Genomic DNA, 22,957 nt, shown 5'->3' with positions numbered 1-22,957 from the left:
GGCCAGAGGGCGTTGGAAAAAGATGGAAAGCGCCGAGACTTGACCCTTCAAAGAGCTAAGGGCCAGACCAAGGTCCAACCTCGAATGAAGAAGGACAGGACCGTGGGGAGAGAAAAACAAAGAGGAGGAATATTTCTGCTTTCACAGAAACCCAGGAAGGACCTTCAGGTCGTGTAATAAATTCTGGACGAAGCAGGCTTCCTAGCCTGAATCATAGTGCGGACTGAATAACATCCGCTGAAAAACCTCTTCGCTTTAGAATGGTGGTTTCAATGGCCACGCCATCCAACGAAGAGACCTTAAATGCTGATGGAAGACCGGACTCTGGGTAAGCAGGTCATCTCTGAGTGGCAATGACCAAGGAACGTCTCCCAGAAGGAGAACGAGGTCAGCGTACCACGCGCGACAGGGCAAATCTGGGGCGACGAGGATCATCGGAATGCCCTCCATCCTGATTTTCCGTCGAACCCTGGGCAGAAGGGGGAAGGGGGGAACACGTAAAGGATGGAGAACCCCTGCCAAGGGGAGATGGGGGCGTCCACGCCGCAAGCTTCCGGATCCCTTGCACATGAGAGAAAGGTGGGAAGTTCCCGATTGAGCCTTGAGGCCAGCAAGTCCACGTCGGGGAAACCCCAACGTAGACAGATCGCCTCGAATACTTCCGGGTGGAGGGATCACTCGCCTGGATCTATCGTGGTCCTGCTGATGATGTCCGCAGTCCAACTCTCCACACCCGCGATGTAGATTGCTTAAATCGCCGGTACATGGGCCTCCGCCCACTAAGATCTTGGCAGATTCCTGCATCACCGCGAGGCTGCGTGTTCTCCCCTGGTGGTTGATGTACACCACTATTGCGGCATTGTCCGACTGGACTCTGATGGGGCAACCCCTCAGGAGGTGGGTCCAGTGCCGGAAGGATAGAAGAATCGCCCTGAGCTCCAGGACATTGACCGGGAGCTTGGACTCCGACCGAGATGTGCCTTGGACTTGTCCTGGGAGGGAACACTCCTCCCCAACCCAGTAGACTGGCGTCAGTGGTAACAGCCGTCCAGGAGAACGGAAGGTAAAGGACCTTCCCAGAACTGGAACCGATAGCCACCAACAAGAGATGACCTCACCGGAGGAGAGAGACGGATGGGATAGTGCAGGCAGGAAGATTTGTCCCAGGAGGACAGGATCGCTCTCTGGAACGTGCGAGAGTGGAACTGGGCAAAGGGAATCGCCTCAAAACAGGCAACCATCTTCTCTAAAGTCCTCATGCAGAGTCGAATGGACGGAAGTCTGCAGTCGAGAAGAACCCTCACGGAACGGAGGAAGGCGAATCTGTGCCGCATCAGTGTCTAGAAGCATATCCTGAAAGGCCAATTGTCTGGAGGGTGTCAGAAATGACTTCTGTAGGTTGAGCAACCACCTGAAACGTGCCAGGACTTCCAGTGTGATCTGTACGCTGCTCGACGACTGAGCAAAGGAGGGGGCCTTGATGAGGATGTAGTCCAGATAAGGAAGATGCCTCTGGAACGTAGCGGGGTGAGAAGAGAGGCCAGGATCTTTGTGATGACCCGAGGTGCAGTTGCCAGACTGAACGGAAGGGCGACAAACTGGTAATGATAGTCTATCAGGAAGCGCTGGCGACTCCACGCGATGGGAACGTGGAGGTATGCGTCCTGTATATCTACGGCTAAAAGGAATTCCCCCTGGTCCAGAAAAGCAATTACAGAACGAAGGGATTCCATCCGAAACCACTGGGGACGGAGGAACTGGTTTAGTAGCTTGAGGTCCAGGATTGGGAGCACCGAGCCCTCCTTTTTGGGGACCACAAAAAGGTTGGAATAGAAACCCTTGAACCTTTCTGATGTGGTAAACAGGAGAGATGACTCCCCGATCCAGAAGGGACTGAATGGTATGGGAGAAGGCAGCTGCCCGCTCGGGGTCCCGTGGAAGACTGGATTGAAAAAACCTGTCCGGGGGAAAAGACACAGAAACTCGATCACGTATCCCGAGGATACAATCTCGAGTGCCCAAGCGTCAGAGACTTGGGCTCGCCAGACATCCCGGAAGAGGAGGAGGCGGCCCCCCACCCTGTTGGGCGGGGGCGCACCTTCAGGCTGAGGACTGTTTAGCCGCAAGAGGTCGAGCAAACTGTGCCCGAAAGGACGGTTTCTTGCTTCGATGTCATTCATAGAGTTTTCTTTATTTTCATGACTATGAAAATTGTAGATTCACACTGAAGGCATGGAAACTATGAATTAACACATGTGGAATTATATACATAAAGTGTGAAACAACTGAAAATGTCATATTCTAGGTTCTTCAAAGTAGCCACCTTTTGCTTTGATTACTGCTTTGCACACTCTTGGCATTCTCTTGATGAGCTTCAAGAGGTAGTCACCTGAAATGGTCTTCCAACAGTCTTGAAGGAGTTCCCAGAGATGCTTAGCACTTGTTGGCCCTTTTGCCTTCACTCTGCGGTCCAGCTCACCCCAAACCATCTCGATTGGGTTCAGGTCCGGTGACTGTGGAGGCCAGGTCATCTGGCGCAGCACCCCATCACTCTCTTTCATGGTCAAATAGCCCTTACACAGCCTGGAGGTGTGTTTGGGGTCATTGTCCTGTTGAAAAATAAATGATGGTCCAACTAAACGCAAACCGGATGGAATAGAATGCCGCTGCAAGATGCTGTGGTAGCCATGCTGGTTCAGTATGCCTTCAATTTTGAATAAATCCCCAACAGTGTCACCAGCAAAGCACCCCCACACCTCCTCCTCCATGCTTCATGGTGGGAACCAGGTATGTAGAGTCCATCCGTTCACCTTTTTTGCGTCGCACAAAGACACGGTGGTTGGAACTAAAGATCTCAAATTTGGACTCATCAGACCAAAGCACAGATTTCCACTGGTCTAATGTCCATTCCTTGTGTTCTTTAGCCCAAACAAGTCTCTTCTGCTTGTTGCCTGTCCTTAGCAGTGGTTTCCTAGCAGATATTCTACCATGAAGGCCTGATTCACACAGTCTCCTCTTAACAGTTGTTCTAGAGATGTGTCTGCTGCTAAAACTCTGTGTGGCATTGACCTGGTCTCTAATCTGAGCTGCTGTTAACCTGCGATTTCTGAGGCTGGTGACTTGGATGAACTTATTCTCCGCAGCAGAGGTGACTCTTGGTCTTCCTTTCCTGGGGCGGTCCGCATGTGAGCCAGTTTCTTTGTAGCGCTTGATGGTTTTTGTAACTGCACTTGGGGACACTAAGTTTTCCCAATTTTTCGGACTGACTGACCTTCATTTCTTAAAGTAATGATGGCCACTCGTTTTTCTTTACTTAGCTGCTTTTTTCTTGCCATAATACAAATTCTAACAGTCTATTCCGTAGGACTTTTAGCTGTGTATCCACCTGACTTCTCCACAACGCAACTGATCGTCCCAACCCCATTTAGAAGGCAAAAATTCCCACTTATTAAACCTGACAGGGCACACCTGTGAAGTGAAAACCATTTCAGGTGACTACCTCTTGAATCTCATCAAGAGAATGCCAAGATTGTGCAAAGCAGTAATCAAAGCAAAAGGTGGCTACTTTGAAGAACCTAGAATATGACATATTTTCAGTTGTTTCACACTTTTTTGTTATGTATATAATTCCACATGTGTTAATTCATAGTTTTGATGCCTTCAGTGTGAATCTACAATTTTCATAGTCATGAAAATAAAGAAAACTCTTTGAATGAGAAGGTGTGTCCAAACTTTTGGTCTGTACTGTAAAACAGTCTCCCGCAGCAAAAGAACTTGTCGCAGGGCGGGAACCAGTGAATCGACGAAAGGGCCTGCCTCGTGAGGAACCCCTAATGTGAAAGGCCTGCTCGACTCTAGGCTGTGGAAGATGGGTGCTCTTGCAACCCGAGAACCAAAAAGACGGGCGCCGGCAAAGGGAAGTCCGACTAAAGAACGCTTGGAAGTAGTGTCCGCTGCCCACACCTTCAGCCAAGGCTCGCGGCGTAAGGTGGCTGCAAGCGCCGAAAAGCGCGCGATGAGGGCGCCAGTGTCACCTCGCAGAGGAACTTCCTCGCCTGGATGATCAGCTGCGCCAAGGATCAGAGATCCTGAGCAGGGACCTCGGATACCAAGTCCTGGTCCAGCTGGTTACCCCACTCAGAGATCGCCTTCGTCACCCCTCGCGGATGTAGCAGCAAAGAGGGACTTAGTCAAGGATTCCATTAGACGATCCTCAGCTGACTGAAGGGAGGATCCACCGGCTATAGGAATAGCCGTACTTTTGGCGAGCCGTGCCACTGGTGGGTCCAACCTTAGGAGGGGATGCCCACGTGGAAACACAATCTGCTGGAAAAGGATATCCAGTTTTTTGTTGGTGGGCGGAAAAATGCATGTCTGGGTGATCCCAAGCCTTGGAAACCACCGCCAAAAAATCATTATGGCGAGGAAACACCTTTGAGGCCTATCTTGGACAGAAGTAGGATACCCCCCTGTTGGTCAGTGGGGTGGGGTAGGGAAATCGTCCTGCACCCGGAAGGATGGCAGCAATGAGGCTATCCACAGTGGAGGCCAACTTAGAAGGCTGCTCCGTATCCATATCCAAATCCAAACTCTCAACCTCACCTTCGGATGGCAGGTCCCCAGGAGAAGAAAAACCTGAGTGAGACCGTACACAGGGTGGAGAGGGAGATGCGTCAGAGGAAGAAACGTGATCTACTCTGGGACACTTTTGTGAATGCCGGGCACTGACGGAATCGCCGGGGAAAAGTGACCTGAGGTGGTCGCCCGAGCAAGAAGCTCTGGAGGGAAGTGCAGCCTGCGCTGGTGGCGGATTCTCAACCAAGCAACCCACTATAGATGGGGTGGATTGGGAGATTTGAGCAAGGTTTTTCCGCCTGAGAGAGCGTTCTGGCCCAATCGGGTAACTAAGATGCCAGAGGGGACGCAGCGGTATGGGCTGAAGGGGGATGGCGGCTCCTGCCTGGGCATCTGACAAGCAGTGCAGACAGAATCCTGTTGGCGCAAGGGTATTTTGCCTGACATATAGCGTAGGCGTAATGGACAGCTACCCCAGAGGGATCAGACATGATGTATCCAGGAGATACCATGAGGCTGGAGGGATAGTGACCTGAGAGGAGCAAGTTCCTTATCAGGACCAGGAGACGCCGTCTGAGAATGTCCGGAGAGATCTGGCTGAGCTGTGTGGTGGAATAAGGCGGCCCCCTCAGGTCCTGCATCCCTTCTCAAAGCCGCTGCGATGCGCACGCCGTCCATTAACCCCTGCATTGCCGGAATAACCCTTGCTGTGTCCCCTTGTGCAAAGGCAGCGCCAAAAACCAGGCTGCCGCCCGTTCATATAATTGGGGTAGAATCGCCGCCATTCCTAACTAGTACCCGGAGTTGCGCTGCAATGCGGCTGCCGCCTGAACTGATAGGCCCCACCCACTCCCAACCCGATGTAGATTATGCGCCGTGTCTTGTGTGTCAGCGCTGCTGAGGAAGTCCGCTGATAATAAAAACTCCCCGTTCATGCAGAGCCCCGGGCATGAGACCGGAGATATGCCACGGTGCCTCTTCCAGGCAGGGAGGTAGAGAAGCGGCCGGGCGGGGGCATCTACTTATCTGTCTGTCCAGCCGCCATCTTCACCCTTCCTCTTCTTCCAGCAGGGTCACCCCTTCAGCTACTGGCACCGTAGTGGCAGGAAGCTGGAAGAGGGAATTGGACGGGTGACCCTTCAGCTGGCGGGATGCAGGGGAGCGAGGCTGCCCTGGTCCCCTTGTCTTCTTGTGGGGAAGGCGGCAGCGTGGCGAACAAACGCTAGCGTGCTCCCCCGGGCGAACAGGGAGGCTAGACTGTTTCCCACCTGGAAAAGAGGAAAATAAAAATAAAAATTCAGGAGCTTCCCTGGTCTTGCCTCCTATTGACACTAGAAAAAAAAACTGAAGCTCTCTCTCCAGGCTGGAGGGGGTATAGCGGCCAGTGGAGGAGCTAACAGCTTTTACTAGTGTCAACGCCTCCTAGAGGACATAGCTATACCCATGGTTCCTGTGTCCCCCAATGAATATGGGTGAGAAAATGACGTTATTCTCAGGGTCAATACAATTATGGAGATATTTATATGTTTTTTTTGTCATGTTTAACTATTTAAAAAAGGTTTGCAGCATTCTGACATCCTGGTGCTGTGCAAGGGTTCCGCTTTTCCAAGGTGAGCTATAGCTAGACTTTCATTCATACCATTTTGGGATACTTGGAACCTTTTGATAATATTTTTTTTTTTTTGCGGCGGTGAAGGACAAAAAAATATATAATTCTGGCACTGGTGATCAAATAATGGGATATTTTTATAGATTGACTTGTTGCGGACATGGCAATACCAAATGGGGTTCTCTTTTTTATATACAGCAAATTAGTTTTTTTTATTTTTAAAAACTTTATGGAACCTTTCCACGATTTTTTTTGTCCACTAGGGTCCTCTTAGTTGACAAAAAAAATTGTGGAAAGTTTCAATAAAGTTTTTAAAAATAAAACTAATTTGCTGTATATAAAAAAAAGAGAACCTGTTGTCTTTTGATCACTTGCACTATGTACTGTAATATTGCTGTCACTCTGACAGGGATGCTAATACATCCTGCTGGTGGTGTACTATTAAAGCAGAGAGCAGGAATAGTACCTGATGAAGCATTGAGGTGTTAGGGGGTATTTAACAGCTCAATGTTTCAAACAGACCTGAATTTTCAAGAGGTGTTCCGATTTAATAAATTATCCCTATCCACAAGATAGGGGAAATAACAGATTGGTAGATTGATCGCTGGAACCTACACAGATCATAAAAATGGGGTCTTGTACCCAAACAATAAATTAAACAGTTTGTCAAGCATACCACTCCACTCATTATCTATGGGAATGCTGACAATAGTAAGTGCTGTAGTCTGCTATAAATGGCAGTCCCATATAGAATTAATGAAGCGGCAAGGCACATGGCTCAACCTGTTGCTCCATTCATTTTGGGGTAGAGACCCCATTATTGCAATGCATGCGAGCAGTCTCCCTTCTCATTTCCTGCTTGCCGTAGACAAAGCAGCAAGCAGGAAAAGAGAAGGGAGACGACATGCACGCACTACACATTCCTTCCCTTCATACAGCTGATCACCGGGGGTGTCAGGCCCCAGCTGATCTGATGTTGATGACCTACATCTGGGTCTCCCTTGCATAACGGGACGGATCCGTTTTGCAGCCCATAGACTTCTATTATGACTTTCAAATTCAAGTGAACAGAGCTTAGCCCCGCCCACGCTAGTTGATACAAGCCGTGACGTCACTCGGCCAGCGGTAAACAGTGAGAAGGCCGCGGCGCTGCTGGAGGGCCACTGCCTTCTCAAACAGCTGATCGGCGGGGGTCCCGGGTGTCTGACCCCCACCGATCAGATGCTGATGATCTATCCAGAGGATAGATCATCAGTTAAAACAAACTGTAGAACGCCTTTAAGTATTTTAATAATTTTTTTTTATTCCTGGAGAACCCCTTTAAAGGCGGTTCTCTGAAACTTGACCTCTGGAACCAACACAGACAAGCTCACCACCATTTACAGATGCACAGTAGCTCATTCGGACAGGTGGCTGGGCCTGGTACCGCAGCTCAACCCATGCAAATGATGACAAGCCTGTTCCAAAGAAGTGCACGTATCAACCACGAAAACTGGACGGAACAAGGTACCCAGAGGTTGGACCTCCACTGATTAAACATCATTTGCCCATGCTATAAACTATTAATTTTATGTTCTAAAGAACTTCTTGGGAATAAGAACTGCACTACAGAAATAAAAAAAGGCTAAGAGATAATACCTTTGCTTTCTTCCTTTTAGGCAAAGTAGATGGACTTAGATGTTCTCTCTTATTTGACTGTCTCTCAGATTCCTCAGCTTCTTCAAGCTTTCTCTTTTTAGATGTGCTCTTAGAAGATTTTAATTGCTGAGTATTATCCTTCAGAGGAGTGTTACCTGTCGACTTTGCAAGAGAGGCTCGCGATAGTATCATGAGTGTGTGAGCAGCCATATTGACACTGTTCTCACTGCCAGCCTCACTGGCAGGGCTGCAAGTGGGCATATCTGGAGTTGCAGGCGGGAGCATTGGTTTTGGAGTTCCGCCATCTTCATTATAACGCTTGGACGTTGGGGTCCTTGTCTGTTCGATATGATTATCCAATGGCTTGTCATCCAATCCAGATCCTGGAGTACTTGGAAGAGGCAAATTTTCTTGAGACGACTGCTTTGAAGTTGGACTCTGAAACTGCATGCCCTGTAATAACTGGCTGGCTTGCTTTACAAGAGGGCTAGTGGGACAGACTCTTTCTGGGGGCGCTTTTTGCGGGGTCCTCCTAAGAATATTTGGTAGAGAGGCTGGCGGCTTCTTACTGGTTTCCTGAGGTCGTTTGACATTCTTTTCGCTTTCCTGAGTATTGCTCCTCTTGTCAGCTTGCACTGCTCGCTGATTTCCAGTCTCTACCTGTAAAACATTCTCCTTGTTGCCTAAAGTGCCACCACTCGGAGCCGCAGGTCTCTTTTCTGTAGCCTGATCCTTTGTTGTAGAAGCAGAAGTTGTGGATGCTTTGGGGTTCTTCACTACAGAAGGAGGAGCATTTTCACTTTTTTTATTTTCTTTTGACATGTTTGACTTCGATGTAGAAACATTTCCTGAAGAGGATCCCACACTTGGAGCAGTCTCATTCTTGTCAGTTTTTTTACTTTTGGTATTTGTTGAAGATGGAGACCCTAACTTGGGAGCTCCTGAAGTTGTCCCATCAAAACAGAGCACCCTTCTGTGAGCTTCTAGTTCTTTGGCGGCGGCAGCAGCATTAGTGCTGTCTGGGACAGTTGTGTCAACAGGTTTATTTAGAGAGTCCGATTCAGATCTTTTACCTTGATTTCCTAATCTATATAAAAAATAAAATAAAATATTGATATTGAGATAGATAGATTATATATATATATAATACACACACACACACAAAATTTTTAAATGCCACGAATAAACTCAAGCAAATGACTGTCATAACAAATTGGTCAGTATAATTACCGAAGTGCTGACCTTTGTACAACTGAACTGGAAGAACCACTTAAAGAGTCGGCTGAGGAGTTGGATAATGATTTTCCTAAAATGGGAGAGGAAGCGAAATGTATTTTAGAGATGAGTGGATGTATAGTTATTACTAACTCATAAAGAAAACAATTTAGAAATACTTTTAATTCAATATATCCATTGGCAGAAAGCACAGCAAACACCAGTTTTGTGCAGGAGTCATTACTAGGCTCTGAGAGCAACCAACTTAACCAAAATCCATGCGTATACCATGGCAGAAATCGGTTATTCATTTTAGATGCCGCAGACCCACTCTTGGCCTAAAGCGGCAGCTGTCCTCACGTGCAGGGGAATGGGATGCGGTTATAGGAGTTAACCTCCTTTAAGACCACAAACGCTGAATTATAGTTCTTTCCTGTACAAATGCATACTGCAGCACACAAACACATATGAGAATAATCTTTGCGGATGTGTAATATGGAGCTGTAGGAACTGTGTGCTCCTGCACAAAGGTCTACACACAAGGCTTTGCTGTGTGCATGAGCTAATAGGGTAAGTTCAGAACTGGTGGATAGATTAGGTCAGTTAGGCTACTTTCACACTTGCGGCAGTGTGATCCGGCAAGCAGTTCCGTCGTCGGAACTGCCTGCCGGATCCGCCGATCTGGATGTGACTGAAGGCATTTGTGAGACGCATCCGGATGCTGATCAGTCTCACAAATGCATTGCAAGAAGGGATCCGGCTCTCCGCTTGTCATTTGGACAGACGGATCCGTCTTGTATCTTTTTTCACATTTTTACCGGTATTTTGAATGCCAGATCCGGTCCTAATACATTCAGGCAAGTCTTCAGTGTTTTTTTTGCTACGGTTTTATCTTTTGCCTGATCAGTCAAAACGACTGAACTAAAGACATCCTGATGCATCCTGAACGGATTACTCTCCATTCAGAATGCATTAGGATAAAACTGATCAGTTCTTTTCCGGTATTGAGCCCCTAGGACGGAACTCTATGCCGGAAAAGAAAAACGCATAAACCAAAACATAAAAGTATCCACATAATAATCCCAGCAAGTCATACATACCTGTGTTCACAGCAGGTTTCAGTAAAGCAGGTTTGTGAGACCTCGGAGGCAATGGCAGTTTTGGGACTATAGGTTTGGATATAGGAACTCGCAAAATCTATAAGAAATTTAAAAAAAATAAAAATAAAAAAAATCTTAAAATCCTGCATCACCTACAATCCATGGACAGGTGGTCATTCTGTTTAATATGACATGCCAGATGTGGCCTAGGCACAGCTCAGCCCCATTCAAATGTTTATTTATTTTTTTGTTAAGCAAAACAGAGTGAAACCATCCTTAATGCAAAACCAACAGTAAAACCGTACATATAGATTTCATATTTTTACATACATCATTTTAGCGTTTTAGTCTTATTACCTGATGAGTCGGTGCTGTGAATGTGGTACCTTTTTGACCAACAAGAGAGACAGGAAACATACCCATAACTCCCTGCAAGACAGGCTGGACCGCAGAGGCAAGTATAATGGTAGAGCCTGAAAGGATATACATACATATATATATATAAAAATAAAAAGTTATAAGTAGCATATATCTTAACTGAGATACTTCTACACAATGGTGAGTGAGAACATAGGTCTAAAGGCCCCATACGCACTAGACTTTTCTTGTCCAAACCATCCAAGAACGGCGAGTTCGGCCAAACTCTAATGTTGGCTCCGACCCTCCCCCCGACAGACAAGCTGACTGTGTATGGGAAGCAGGGAGGGGATTTGGCCGACAGCTATTGAATGTGTATGGGTAACATAAATACAAGTATAGTTTCCATAAAACACATTTGGGGGTCATCAAACTGGTGTAAAGTATAACTGGCTTAGTTGCCCATAGCAACCAATCAGATTCCACCTTTCATTTTCTACTGTTCCTTTACACCAGTTTGCTAAATGAGCCCAATTATGTATAAGTAGTCTTTCGGTATGTTCATATAGCGGATTTTCTAATCTGCCATGTTTTCAGACTATTTTGTAAAGGTTTTCTGTCACCAGAATTAACCCTATTAAACTGGCTGACAGTAGTGATGCACACCTTACTGCACAATTTTAACTTTTATGATATGCAAATTAGCCTCAGTCTTGATGGACAGAGCCAGCGTTAGTCTTCTCCTGCCGGCCCTGTCTGCTGGATAAATCTCGCGCCTGCGCAGTGTCGTTTACCCAGCACACAGGGCCAGCAGGAGAAGACGAACGCTGGCTGACCCTGTCAATCAAGGATAGCAGGGCGTGACATAAAAATGGGAGAATGGAGCATCTAGGAGCAGGAGCAACGCTCCACCCCCTGCTCCTATAGGCTAATTTGCATATCATATTAAAAAGTTAAAAATGTGCAGTAAGGGGGCCATCAATAAGCATAAGAATAGTAGAGTTAGGGTCCGCTGACATTAGCACATCACTACTGTCAGACAGTTTAATAGGGTTAATTCTGGTGACAGAAACCCTTAATTTTTTTTTTTTACTTGAATGCGGCAGACCTGCTCACGGTTTAGTATAATGGAACCGGGTTATACAGATAGTAGACATCTGCCACGGTTTCCAGCCCATGGGGTCATGGAACTAAACCGCAGCCACAAACAGCAGCATGACCTTCCACTGAAAAGAATGAGAGGTGGTTTCCGTGCAGCCTCCTCCTGCACATTTTTTTGGTGCAGTATCTGTGCCAAATTCCGCAGAAAAAAATAAATAAAAAAAATCAATGTGGACAAGGCCAAAAAGGGATTGTCCCATTAGTGCACCATGTAGAACATGCAATTGTTAGAATTTCCCAACCCTCTTGCTTTGTTGGAGGAGGGAGGGAAGAAAGGAGCGCTGCTCCACACTGAGGGGTTGTCTGCAATTGCTCAAGCCACTGAGATCACAAGAGAAAGGGGAAGAAAAAATAAATAAAAATAATAATTTTTTTCCCCATCAATTTATTTTTTTAAACAAGCTGATAAGACTCATCAATACTCTGTGCAGTTGCTAAGAAAACAGATTATGCAGACTCACCGGTATGCTGCCCTCACGCATTAGATAAGTTGTTCCCCAATTGATCAGCTCAAGAAAAGCTGCACCCTGGGGCTCATGGCGAATAAGCTCTGTGTTATAAGATCTCGTCCTAAACGCAAGCTGCCCATACACATCAGACGTATATCAGCCGAACAATCTAAGGCTACTTTCACTTAGCTTTTTGGCTTTCCGTTCGCGATATCCGCTCAGGGCTCTCACAAGCGGTCCAAAACGGATACGTTTTGCCCTAATGCATTCTGAATGTAAAAGGATCCGCTCAGAATGCATCAGTTTGCCTCCGTTCAGTCTCCATTCCGCTTTGGAGGCGGACACCAAAACTCTGCCTGCAGCGTTTTGGTGTCCGTCTGACAAAACTGAGCTGTCCTGACACACACTGTAAGTTAATAGGGATGGATCAGTTTCCTATGACACAATCTGGCACGATAGAAAACGGATCGGTCCTCTATTGACTTTCAATGGTGTTCAAGACAGATCAGTCTTGGCTATGTTAAAGATAATACAATGGATCCGTTCTGAATAGATGCAGACTGTTGTATTATCTGAACGGATGTCTGTGCAGATCCATGACGGATCCGCACCAAACGCGAGTGTGAAACTTGTAGTCTAATCTGTATGGCGGCCTCCCAACTCTCCCCATAGGCAGAGGTCAGATTTGAACATGCCCAATTGCTTTGTTCCTGGGGAGATAATCCTCCACCAGGAGTGTCTAGCAGCTAGGTTGGTAGAGATAACTGAATAAAGATTTATCCACTATGTACCTAATGTGTGGCCATCCTTACAGAAGTGCACTTTTACACGGCACCCTAAATTCTATAACTGACAGATCAGGCTCCTTGGCCCCATTGCAGCACCTCCTTATTTGTTCACGACCTGGATGCAGCTGCCTCATAAGACTTTATAGTGATAGATCAAACAGGTGGGACCCACAACTATCAGACAATTAATGAATGAGGTGGAAATACCCCTTAAAGAGTAATGGAAAAGAAGAAGAAGAAGTGTAGAGTAGTCACTTTAGTAACAGTACCTTGAAACTTGGGCGACAGAATTTAAAGCAGAAAACCAGTCAGAAGTGTGTCAAGACAGGCTAGGTGGAGCATGGCCTCAATATGCAGTCATTCTGGTATGTGTCTATGACATGTCCTACATCTCAAAGTCTGTAAGCCCCCAGCCTTTGCAAAACTCCAAACGTAAGAATAATCACAAAGCTATCAGAACTGCCAACCTATTTTTAATCACTGGAAATTCTGATATAACTATCCCAATGCTACTCTGCAATTTCCATAAACACAAACCACTCAATGGCGCCAAAAGGGTACAGGGTCCTCATTCTGGAAACTGTCCGTGGCTCAAACTCCACAGACGAGATCCACACAACAGACACCCGGGGCCAATGCCGGCAATCAACAATAATGCCGAATGCAGACAATTAACCCCTCAGATGCTGTGGTCAAATGTGATCATGGCATTTGAGAGATGCAAAATGTGGGAGCGCGCTGGACCAGCTACACTGTGCGTAGATCGGGGAAGCTGTTGGTTGAAATGTAAAGCCCAGGTCTGACTGAAGAAACCAGGGCTTTCACTTGTAGTTCCTATGGAACACTGCATGTGGTAGGGCTCCATAAAAACATAGCAAAAGAGCACTGAATTGCTTTACCAAATCAATGCAATTTATCGCAGAAGCAACTTAATGATTGTTTCTTATTGTCATCTAGGCCTTAAAAATATAAAAAAAGTTAAATCATCCTCTTTCCCCAGAAACAAAACAAAAAAATAAACATCATAGGCATCGCCGTGTCCAAAAATGCACATAGTATTAAAATAAATGGCGTACGAGAAAAAAAAAAAAGGCAAATTGGTTGATTCGCCATTTTTTCCATCGCTTCACCTCCCTCAAAAAAGTGAATAAAAATTGATCAAAAAGTCATATCCAAACCAATATAGTATCTATAAAATCTACAGATCATCTTGCAAAAAATGAGCCCTCACATAGCTTCAAAGACGTAACTACTCAAAACTTAGGGGGTCAGAATATGGCGATAAAAAGAAAAAATATTTTTTCCAAAGTAAATTTTTTTCAGTATTAACCCCTTAGGGACGCATGACGTACCGGTACGTCATGAGTTTAAAATGAGATTGCGGCGCTGCGGGGGTTAATCCGAACGGGATGCCGGCTGAAATCATTACCGAGCAGACGGGGAAGGTTCCCATGGCAACAGGACGCCTTCTCAGGCATCCTGCTGTCCATGGTGCTGAACAGATCTGTGCTAAAGGCATAGATCTGTTCAGACAAAGTGTAAGTAAAATACAGTACAGTACCCTATATAGTGTACTGTACTGTATTATACAGACATCAGACCCACTGGATCTTCAAGAACCAAGTGGGTCTGGGTCAAAAAAAAAATGTAAAAGAAAATGTGAAAAAAGTTAAGATAAAAAAAATAAAAAATTAAAACATTTTTATCACTGAATTAAAAAAAATAATACACTACACATATTAGGTATCGCCACGTCCGCAACGACCTGATCTATAAAACCGCACAAAAGCATAAAAAAGCATAAAACTTGCCGCACAAAAAGTGTAATATAGAGCAACCAAAAAATCATATGTACCCTAAAGTCCTTAAGGTGAAATAGGGCTGAGCCCTTAAGGGGTTAAAGCACAAGAAAAACTATACAAATGTAATCTCTTTGTAATCATACTGACCCAAAGAAAGAAGGTAACAGGTCAGTTTTATCGCATAGGAAACACCATAAAAACTAAATCTATAAAACTGTGGTGGTTACGTATTTTTCCCAATTCCACCCAATTTGGATTTTTTTTCAGCTTTCCACTATATTCTATGCAATATTTAAAAAATTAAGTGGCTAACATTTCAGCACATATAATACGTTCTATTCCATGTTATAAAGTGAAAACATATTTCTAGGAAATGCAATCACTTTATGATCATTGGGTGCCCAACCTCTGGGACTATCCCAAGAAAGGGCTGCATTCCCTCTTCTTCCCTGTAACATGGTTCCCCCAGCCACCCACTGTGCAGGGAACTGCAGCCCTGGCTGAAAGAAGATGGCTGCAGTTCCCTGCACAGCCTGTTGGGCTGCTGTACAGGGAAAACAAACAGAATGCAGCTCTACAGCAGCACACAGGACCCTTTATCTTTGTGATCACCTTACAAGATGGTAATACCCTTTTAAAATGTGTATATAGTAGCATCACACACCTTGAGGAAGTTTGGGTGACATAGTCTGCCCCACTGTGTAAATGCTGCCAGGCCTGGGAGGACTTTGAAAAAGACTTGGCTGCTTCTGGCTGGAAGCTGAACTATTAGACAGCATCACAATGTTAGACGACATGGTCGGACCACTGTTGATATAAATGTTACCAGTTGGTGCGAATGTAGAGCTGGTCGCTGGCATGATCTGTATGACATTGCTTTCTCCAGTGCTATTAGAAGTCCCGGAAATTGAATAAATAGTGCAGTCTCCGCTGAAGGCATTAATGCTTAAAGAACCATCAGTTGATGGAGCCTCCAGTTGCGCTTGCTCTCCCACCGGGGATGAGTCTGTCAGGTCTATGATAGCATTTTCCTGGGTTGGGATTGTTCTTTTCAGATCTTGACTTTTCACTAGAGGTGACAATATAATACTAGCGTAATTGTCTACATTTATACTGTTTACAGCATTATCTAATTCTGCATCCTCCTGCAAATCTTCTGTAATTATGTTGAAGTTTACTATACTTGAGTCGCCCAGGACGGGTTGGCTAGTACTTGTCACTGGACTACAGAGGGTTGCAGTCTCAGGTGCAGAACAAGCTGTGAGTTCGACGTTGACAGCTGTATTCTGCACAGTGAGTCCATTACCAGCAGATGTTACTGGATCTGCTGCATTTACCTGCTGGTCCGTCGCAGCAGCACAGGGGCGATTCAAAGGACTTTGCTTTAAGCTCGTTGTCACCTGATTATCCTTTTCTTTTTGTGGAGTCTCGGCCATATTTGTCTGTGGTGGAATGACTGGGTCACTCTTACTGGTATCCTTCAGCATTTCCTCTGAAGGGGTTCCAGTGATGGACACCTCAGGGTTTAATATATCTTTTGGTTCTTCGTTAACAATCCTCAAAGACTCAGTGGATATAGCTTTATCTGCGGCCACTGTGTTTGGCAGCAGAACATCCTCGGACAGGAAACCACAGGCTGCTCCCTCCTTGATTTCCATATTTTCAATCTCTGAATCAATCACCACATTAGCCCCTATACTGGTGTCCATTGCTGTGTCACCGTCTGTACTCTGTATGGATATTAAAGCGGTAATCAGGCCATCACCACTTGAAGTTTGAGTCTCTGAACCGTGCTTTTCATTTGCACATGCTTGTTTGGAAGTACTGGGAAGCTGAGACGTCTGGTCCACTAGGGATTTTCCATTATATTGGTCAGGTAAGTTAGCACCGTCTTTCCCCTTTGAGCAGACATCTCCTTTCTTAGTACATGGAGCAGAATCTGGGGTGGAAAACATTTGAGTTAATATCAGAATGCAAAATTGAGCAATAAAATGAACATTAGGGGAAAAACCTCTGACAAGGCAAGTAACTATGGTTGAAATTCAGGGGAAATGGGAATCCTAAAACATGGAGCTAAAGGGGTTGATGTGGCCACAGCTCTCTGGTCTTCACTGTTTATCAGGCACTGCCTTGTACATTTTGTAGCAACGCTGACCAGTAATCTAAGGATAGGTCATCAACATGAAAAACCCAGAAACCACCTCTAATTGTATTTCTTTGAGTGTAGGTTATTTGTATTAAAGGGGTTCTGCAGTTTGTTTAAACTGATGATCTATCCTCTGGATAGATCATCAGCATCTGATCAGCGGAGGTCCGACACCTGGGACCCCCACCGATCAGCTGTTTGAGAAGACAGCGGTGCTGGCAGTAGTGCTGCGGCCTTCTCACTAACTCTGGCCCAGTGACGTCACGACTAGTATCAAAGGCCTGGGCGGGGCTAAGCTCTGTTCACCTGAATGGAGCTTAGCCCCGCCCAGGCCAGTGATACTAGTCGTGACGTCACTGGGCCAGCAGTAAACAGTGAGAAGGCCGCGGCGCTCCTGGAGCACCGCTGCCTTCTCAAACAGCTGATCGGCGGGGGTCCCGGGTGTCTGACCCCTGCCGATCAGATGCTGATGATCTATCCAGAGGATAGATCATCAGTTTAAACAAACTGCAGAACCCCTTTAAAGAGGCTGTTCACGATTTTGAGGAATAGGCCATTGATATCAGATCAGTGGAGGTCTGAAACCCATCACCCCTGCTAACCAGCTGTTACCATGTAGCTTGGCACTACACAGCTCTGCCCATTGTGTAGTGAACAGAGCTGGTTATTGCAGCGCTGATCCAATTCACTCCAATGGGAGCAGCACTGCAGTTACCAGCTCTGTTCACTACACAGTGAATGGAGCTGGGTAGTACAAGTGTTGGCGCTACAGTGCACCAGCTAATTGGCGGAGGGGTGTAAGACCCCCCCCCCCTAACAATCTCATATTGATGACTTGATAGGGCATTAGTATCAAATTCCTGGACAACCCCCTTAAAAGGAGTGGTCTCATTTCAGCAAATAACTTTCTGTACATGGTAAATGCTAATACAAGCCACTTACTAATGTATTATAATTGTCTATATTGCCTCCTTTGCTGGCTCGATACATTTTTTCATCACATTATACACTGCTCGTTTCCATGGTTACGACCACCCTGCAATCAATCAGCAGTTGCTGCGCTTGAGCACTAGAGGAAAAAGCACTAGTCTGTGCGCGCTCCCATGGTCTCGGACACCAGAGAGCTTTTTTTTTTATAGTGTGCAGGCACAGCCAACACTGATTGATTGCAGGGTGGTCGTACCATGGAAATATAGCAGTGTATAATTGATGGGAAAATTAATCCAGCCAGCAAAGGTGGCAATATGGACAATCACAACACATTAGTAAGTGCCTTGTATTAACTTCCGCTACATAATAAATGCTATTTGCTGAAGCGAGACAACCCCTTTAAAGTTTATGTTCTCCTCCTATTACATCGATGGTATATCCTAGCAACAGGTCACCATTTTATAAGATGGCAATACTCATTTAATAAATTATATTCTTTCACATGTACTCCATGGTAAACAGAGAAAAATGCTGTCCAATTTGAGGAAAACGGACTAAACTCACCACTTTCCACATCCAGCACTCTTTCCACAACATCTTGTTTTTTCCCTTTTTCAGTCACGTTCTTAGGATCATTATTACTAGTTGAAGAGTCACGAGGTGTCATCTTTGGAGCCTTGGCTGTAACTAGAAAGCATTTGTCAGACAAACTATTTAGTGTGCAGGGCACTAATAAATGAGACAAGGGCAACAAACACACACATGTTATATTTGGGCAGCACAGATAGATAGAGATAGAGATATATAGATTATCTATACATCTATCTCTATCTCTCTCTCTCTCTATATATCTCTATCTCTCTCTCTCTCTATATATCTCTATCTCTCTCTATCTCTATCTATATATCTATCTCTCTCTATCTCTATCTATATATCTATCTATCTCTATCTATCTCTCAAGTGCCAGCGGCTGTGAAGGCGATCCCCCTTCAGATAATAAGCAGAAAAAAAATTCCACGGCACCTCCAAGACGTAAAATAAAATCAGGCTTTATTCACCAGACACGCGACGTTTCAATCTTCTCCCTGGGATCTTTCTCAAGCGCTGAGAAAGATCCTAGGGAGCGGATCGAAACATTGCGTGTCTGGTGAATAAGGCTAGGTCTACACGACGACATTTGTCGCGCGACATTTTGTTGCACCAATGTCGCGCGACAATTTTTATAATGGCAGTCTATGGTGTCGCACTGCAACATGCGACATGCTGCGACGCGACAGTCACAGAAAATCCATTCAAGATGGATTTTTCTGCGACTGTCGCGTCGCAGTCGCAACATGTCGCATGTTGCAGTGCAACACCATAGACTGCCATTATAAAAATTGTCGCGCGACATTGGTGCAACAAAATGTCGCGCGACAACTGTTGCGCCCTATCTGTCGCGCGACTTTTTGTCGCGCGACAAATGTCGTCGTGTAGACCTAGCCTAAAGCCTGATTTTATTTTACACCTTGGAGGTGATATATATATATATATATATATATATATAATAAAAATATATAAATATATAAATGGCAGCACCATCACAGAAAAAAATTTATGAAGGGTGCAAAAAAGCCCAGTATGGATATAAGCCAATCCAATAAAATGCAGACGATGAAAAGAAGGGCAGCACTCCAATAAATAAAAATGCAAAAACTTTATTTACCCATAAGGCTGTAGCGACGTTTCGGCTCTTACACAGGAGCCTTCCTCAAGCAGTGTGTACAAACCAAGCTCTAAGCATATATAGTGTTATAGCTACAAAAGAACATATAAAGAACAAAAGCAATTTATGAAACAAAGGGACACAAAAGTACATAAGCCGTATTCTGCATGGACAATGGTATCCAGATACCGCGATCACACAGCCCACATGGATGCCACACCGTTTATCCTCACCCCAAACTTTTTGGATTCACTTTTTTGTACTTCTGGTTATATTTTATTGTTCTTACAGATGATGTGTTGCCGAGTTTGGGGTGAGGATAAACGGTGTGGCATCCATGTAGGCTGTGTGATGGCGGTATCTGGATACCATTGTCCATGCAGAATACGGCTTATGTACTTTGTGTCCCTTTGTTTCATAAATTGCTTTTGTTCTTTATATTTTCGTTATGTGTGCGGCGGGGTGTGATGAGGAGAACCCTCTGAGTGAGGTGGTGATAGGTGGGTCTTTGACCATTGTGGCGATGCGACCCTGTATTTACATGCAGATGCGCAGCCGCGCTTTGGTCACGATTGGCGGCTTCACCTCCGGTGGTAGGTGTGGCCCTCACCCGAGCCCACTTAGCCACTATGACACTCTGGCATTTCCTTATGCCATTATCATCCTGATTCTATACTACACTGGACGCAACTGTCAATATGTGTGTTAGCGTAACATAATGGGCCGTTGGCCCTTATCCAAAATGGCCGTTGCAGTGTTGTGACGTCATGTGAGGTGATCAGTACTGGCCGGGAACATGCAGTACACGTCACAAGGAAATGCGCAGTGGTAATCCAGGCACGCCGGACCGCACATGTCAGCATGGAGTACAGCCGTCTTTCATCCTGCATCCTCTACACACATCACCTGTACGAGCAAGCACTCATCACTTTATGTAATTGTTTACAGTTGGCACTGATAATATTATTAATTATGTATTTGTATAGATATTTTATTATGTCTTATATTCATGGAAATAATTATTATCTAATTAGGTGTACCACGAGTGGATCATGCTTCATTGTTGGTTTTATTTGCCTTTATATTTATGATGTATTATGTATTTTTGATTCTCTATTATGTTCACTTGACATGTAATTGATCATAATTAGCTATAACACTATATATGCTTAGAGCTTGGTTTGTACACACTGCTTGAGGAAGGCTCCTGTGTAAGAGCCGAAACGTCGCTACAGCCTTATGGGTAAATAAAGTTTTTGCATTTTTATTTAATGGAGTGCTGCCCTTCTTTTCATTATATATATATATATATATATATATATATATATATATATATATATATATACACACACACACACACACACACACACACATATATATATATATATATATTATACATATAGACACACACAAACAAACATTACACTTCTGCCATAGTTGTGAATGTATAATATGAAAACTTACCACATGCAAACAAATCATAGAGCTCCTGAAAGTCAGGGTCTAATTCTGTTTGTGTCAGGATATCATGGATGGCCTCCTCAGACATGTGCATCTCTCCTCCCTATTAGGAACAGACACGCAGAGAATTTACAGCAAAACGTCTCAGACTTCTAGACGTCCTGGCGAAATGCCTTCCTCTTGCCTTATATTGACCGATGACATCTCCTAATATGTTTATGGGCATTTTCTTAAAAAATTTGCATGTATTACATGTCGCTTTTGTAGTTCATTTTTGATGGAGTTTGCCAAAGACTTCAAACGTGTAACATATTGAACCCTTAGGAGGACCAGGTGATTTTCCATTTTCGCATTTACGTTTTTCACTCCCCAGCTTTCCCGGAGTCATAACTTTCATTTTCCCGTTGACATAGACTTATTAGGGCTTATTTTTTAATGGACAAGTTGTACTTTTTAATAGCACCGCTTACGATTGCATACAATGTAGTGGGAAGCGGGGGAAAAATAAAAAATAATTCTAAATGGGGTAGAATTGGGGGAAAAAAAAAAAAAGAAACATTTCTGCCACAGGTTCTTTTTTTTACGGTGTTCACTATGCGGTAAAAAATGACTTGTTACCTTCATTTTCCAGGACAGTACAATTACAACAATACCACACTTGTATAGTTTTTGAGTTTTAATACTGTAAAAAAATTTCAATACCTTAAAATCTAGTGGCCTGTATTGGTATATTCCACTAATATACCAATGTATATAATATGTCACTCAGAGAATGTAATTTACATTATCGAGTGTCCTTGTAAATTACAGTATATAGGTCGAACTAAAAGAACCTTGAAAAAAAGAATCGCGGAACATATAGGAAACATCAAAAAAGGCGTGGAAACTCACTCATTATCCAAACACTTTAAGATTGCCCACAACAGTGACCCAACTTGCCTAAAATTTGTGGCCATAGACAAAGTGCCTAGAAGTTGGAGAGGAGGTAATCATATCAATAGGATGTCTAGGATGGAAACACGGAGAATTTTCGAATTGGAAACTATGATTCCGGGAGGCCTCAATGCGGAATACGAGCTGTTTGGTTTCTTGTGAACTCAATGGGGGCTTCCTGCCGGGGGTGATACCCACTCAACGTTTTTGGTAGTTGGGTGGGCTTCCCCCTCGGCAGTGAGCTCTCAAGACACTAACGTGCTCCGGATGGAGGATCCCTTACCATACAATTAAATTATTACAAATTATTATTAACAAACTACGTTTTTTGGAAGACAGTTTCTAAAACAAATAGTATATTATTATTTTTTTTAAAAAATTATATAAAAAATCATACACTCCTTCACATATAATATATGGGAATCATCCGTGTTCCATCCGTTACGCATACATTTTATCTATTTTATTTATTTCATTCATTTTATATTTTACATTTTTAAAAATATACATGTTCACATGATTAACTATAAATTCGGGACATTATGTACCTTGTTATCCGTACATTGTATATTTCATGATATAATTAATGATATATTTTATATATATTTTTAGTATCACTGTTTATTGAAATGTAATTATACCAATGTTATAGAGCACTATTGTCTAAACATCGCTCTAAAATAAAACAAAATGGACAACTATGAGGGAAACATATATAGATGTGCGTGCACTTATATTGCAGTCATTGACAATACATGCGAAACCATAGATGAGTGCACTACACGTACGAAAAATGGGAGGAGGTATTAAAGAATGGAATCATTGCGCCCAAGTTGACAAAAGAAATGCAAGGGTTAAACAAATAAAAAAGCGGGAGTAGTTCCGGGTCATGACCTGACCCGTACTTAGATTGGAAGTCTTTTTTCACTATAAAAGAGACACTTCGGGGGGGGGGAGGTCTGATTACCACTGAAGAAGGGGAAATCTCAGCCCCGAAACGCGTCTGGTCGGACCCCCCCATCAACCAAAGGAGTAGTGCACTACCCATAAAGACAAAGATTCTTATTCAGCGTCTATGAAAAATCTAC

At 44.3% G+C, this 22,957-nt stretch overlaps 1 protein-coding gene across 4 annotated transcripts in view; it reads right to left on the bottom strand.

The window, feature by feature from the left end:
* LOC122930992 (protein NPAT) overlaps window positions 1–22,957 on the bottom strand; it is a 44,269-nt gene that overhangs the window by 2,398 nt on the left and 18,914 nt on the right. For 3 of the 4 annotated variants that reach the window (XM_044284819.1, XM_044284821.1, XM_044284822.1), the window contains 7 exons: window positions 20,940–21,039; window positions 18,335–18,457; window positions 15,359–16,633; window positions 10,495–10,610; window positions 10,138–10,234; window positions 9,053–9,128; window positions 7,823–8,909 (listed from right to left, as the gene is read on the bottom strand). In XM_044284819.1, coding sequence (XP_044140754.1) covers window positions 7,823–8,909; window positions 9,053–9,128; window positions 10,138–10,234; window positions 10,495–10,610; window positions 15,359–16,633; window positions 18,335–18,457; window positions 20,940–21,039 — 2,874 coding nt within the window. The remainder of the gene's footprint in view (window positions 1–7,822; window positions 8,910–9,052; window positions 9,129–10,137; window positions 10,235–10,494; window positions 10,611–15,358; window positions 16,634–18,334; window positions 18,458–20,939; window positions 21,040–22,957) is intronic. The other variant, XM_044284820.1, reaches the window with a different exon arrangement.

This window comes from Bufo gargarizans, chromosome 3 (assembly GCF_014858855.1).
Source record: "Bufo gargarizans isolate SCDJY-AF-19 chromosome 3, ASM1485885v1, whole genome shotgun sequence".
NCBI lineage: Eukaryota > Metazoa > Chordata > Amphibia > Anura > Bufonidae > Bufo > Bufo gargarizans.
The sequence above is the reverse complement of the archived record's forward strand: the minus strand, read 5'-3'. Positions and strand labels throughout refer to the sequence as shown.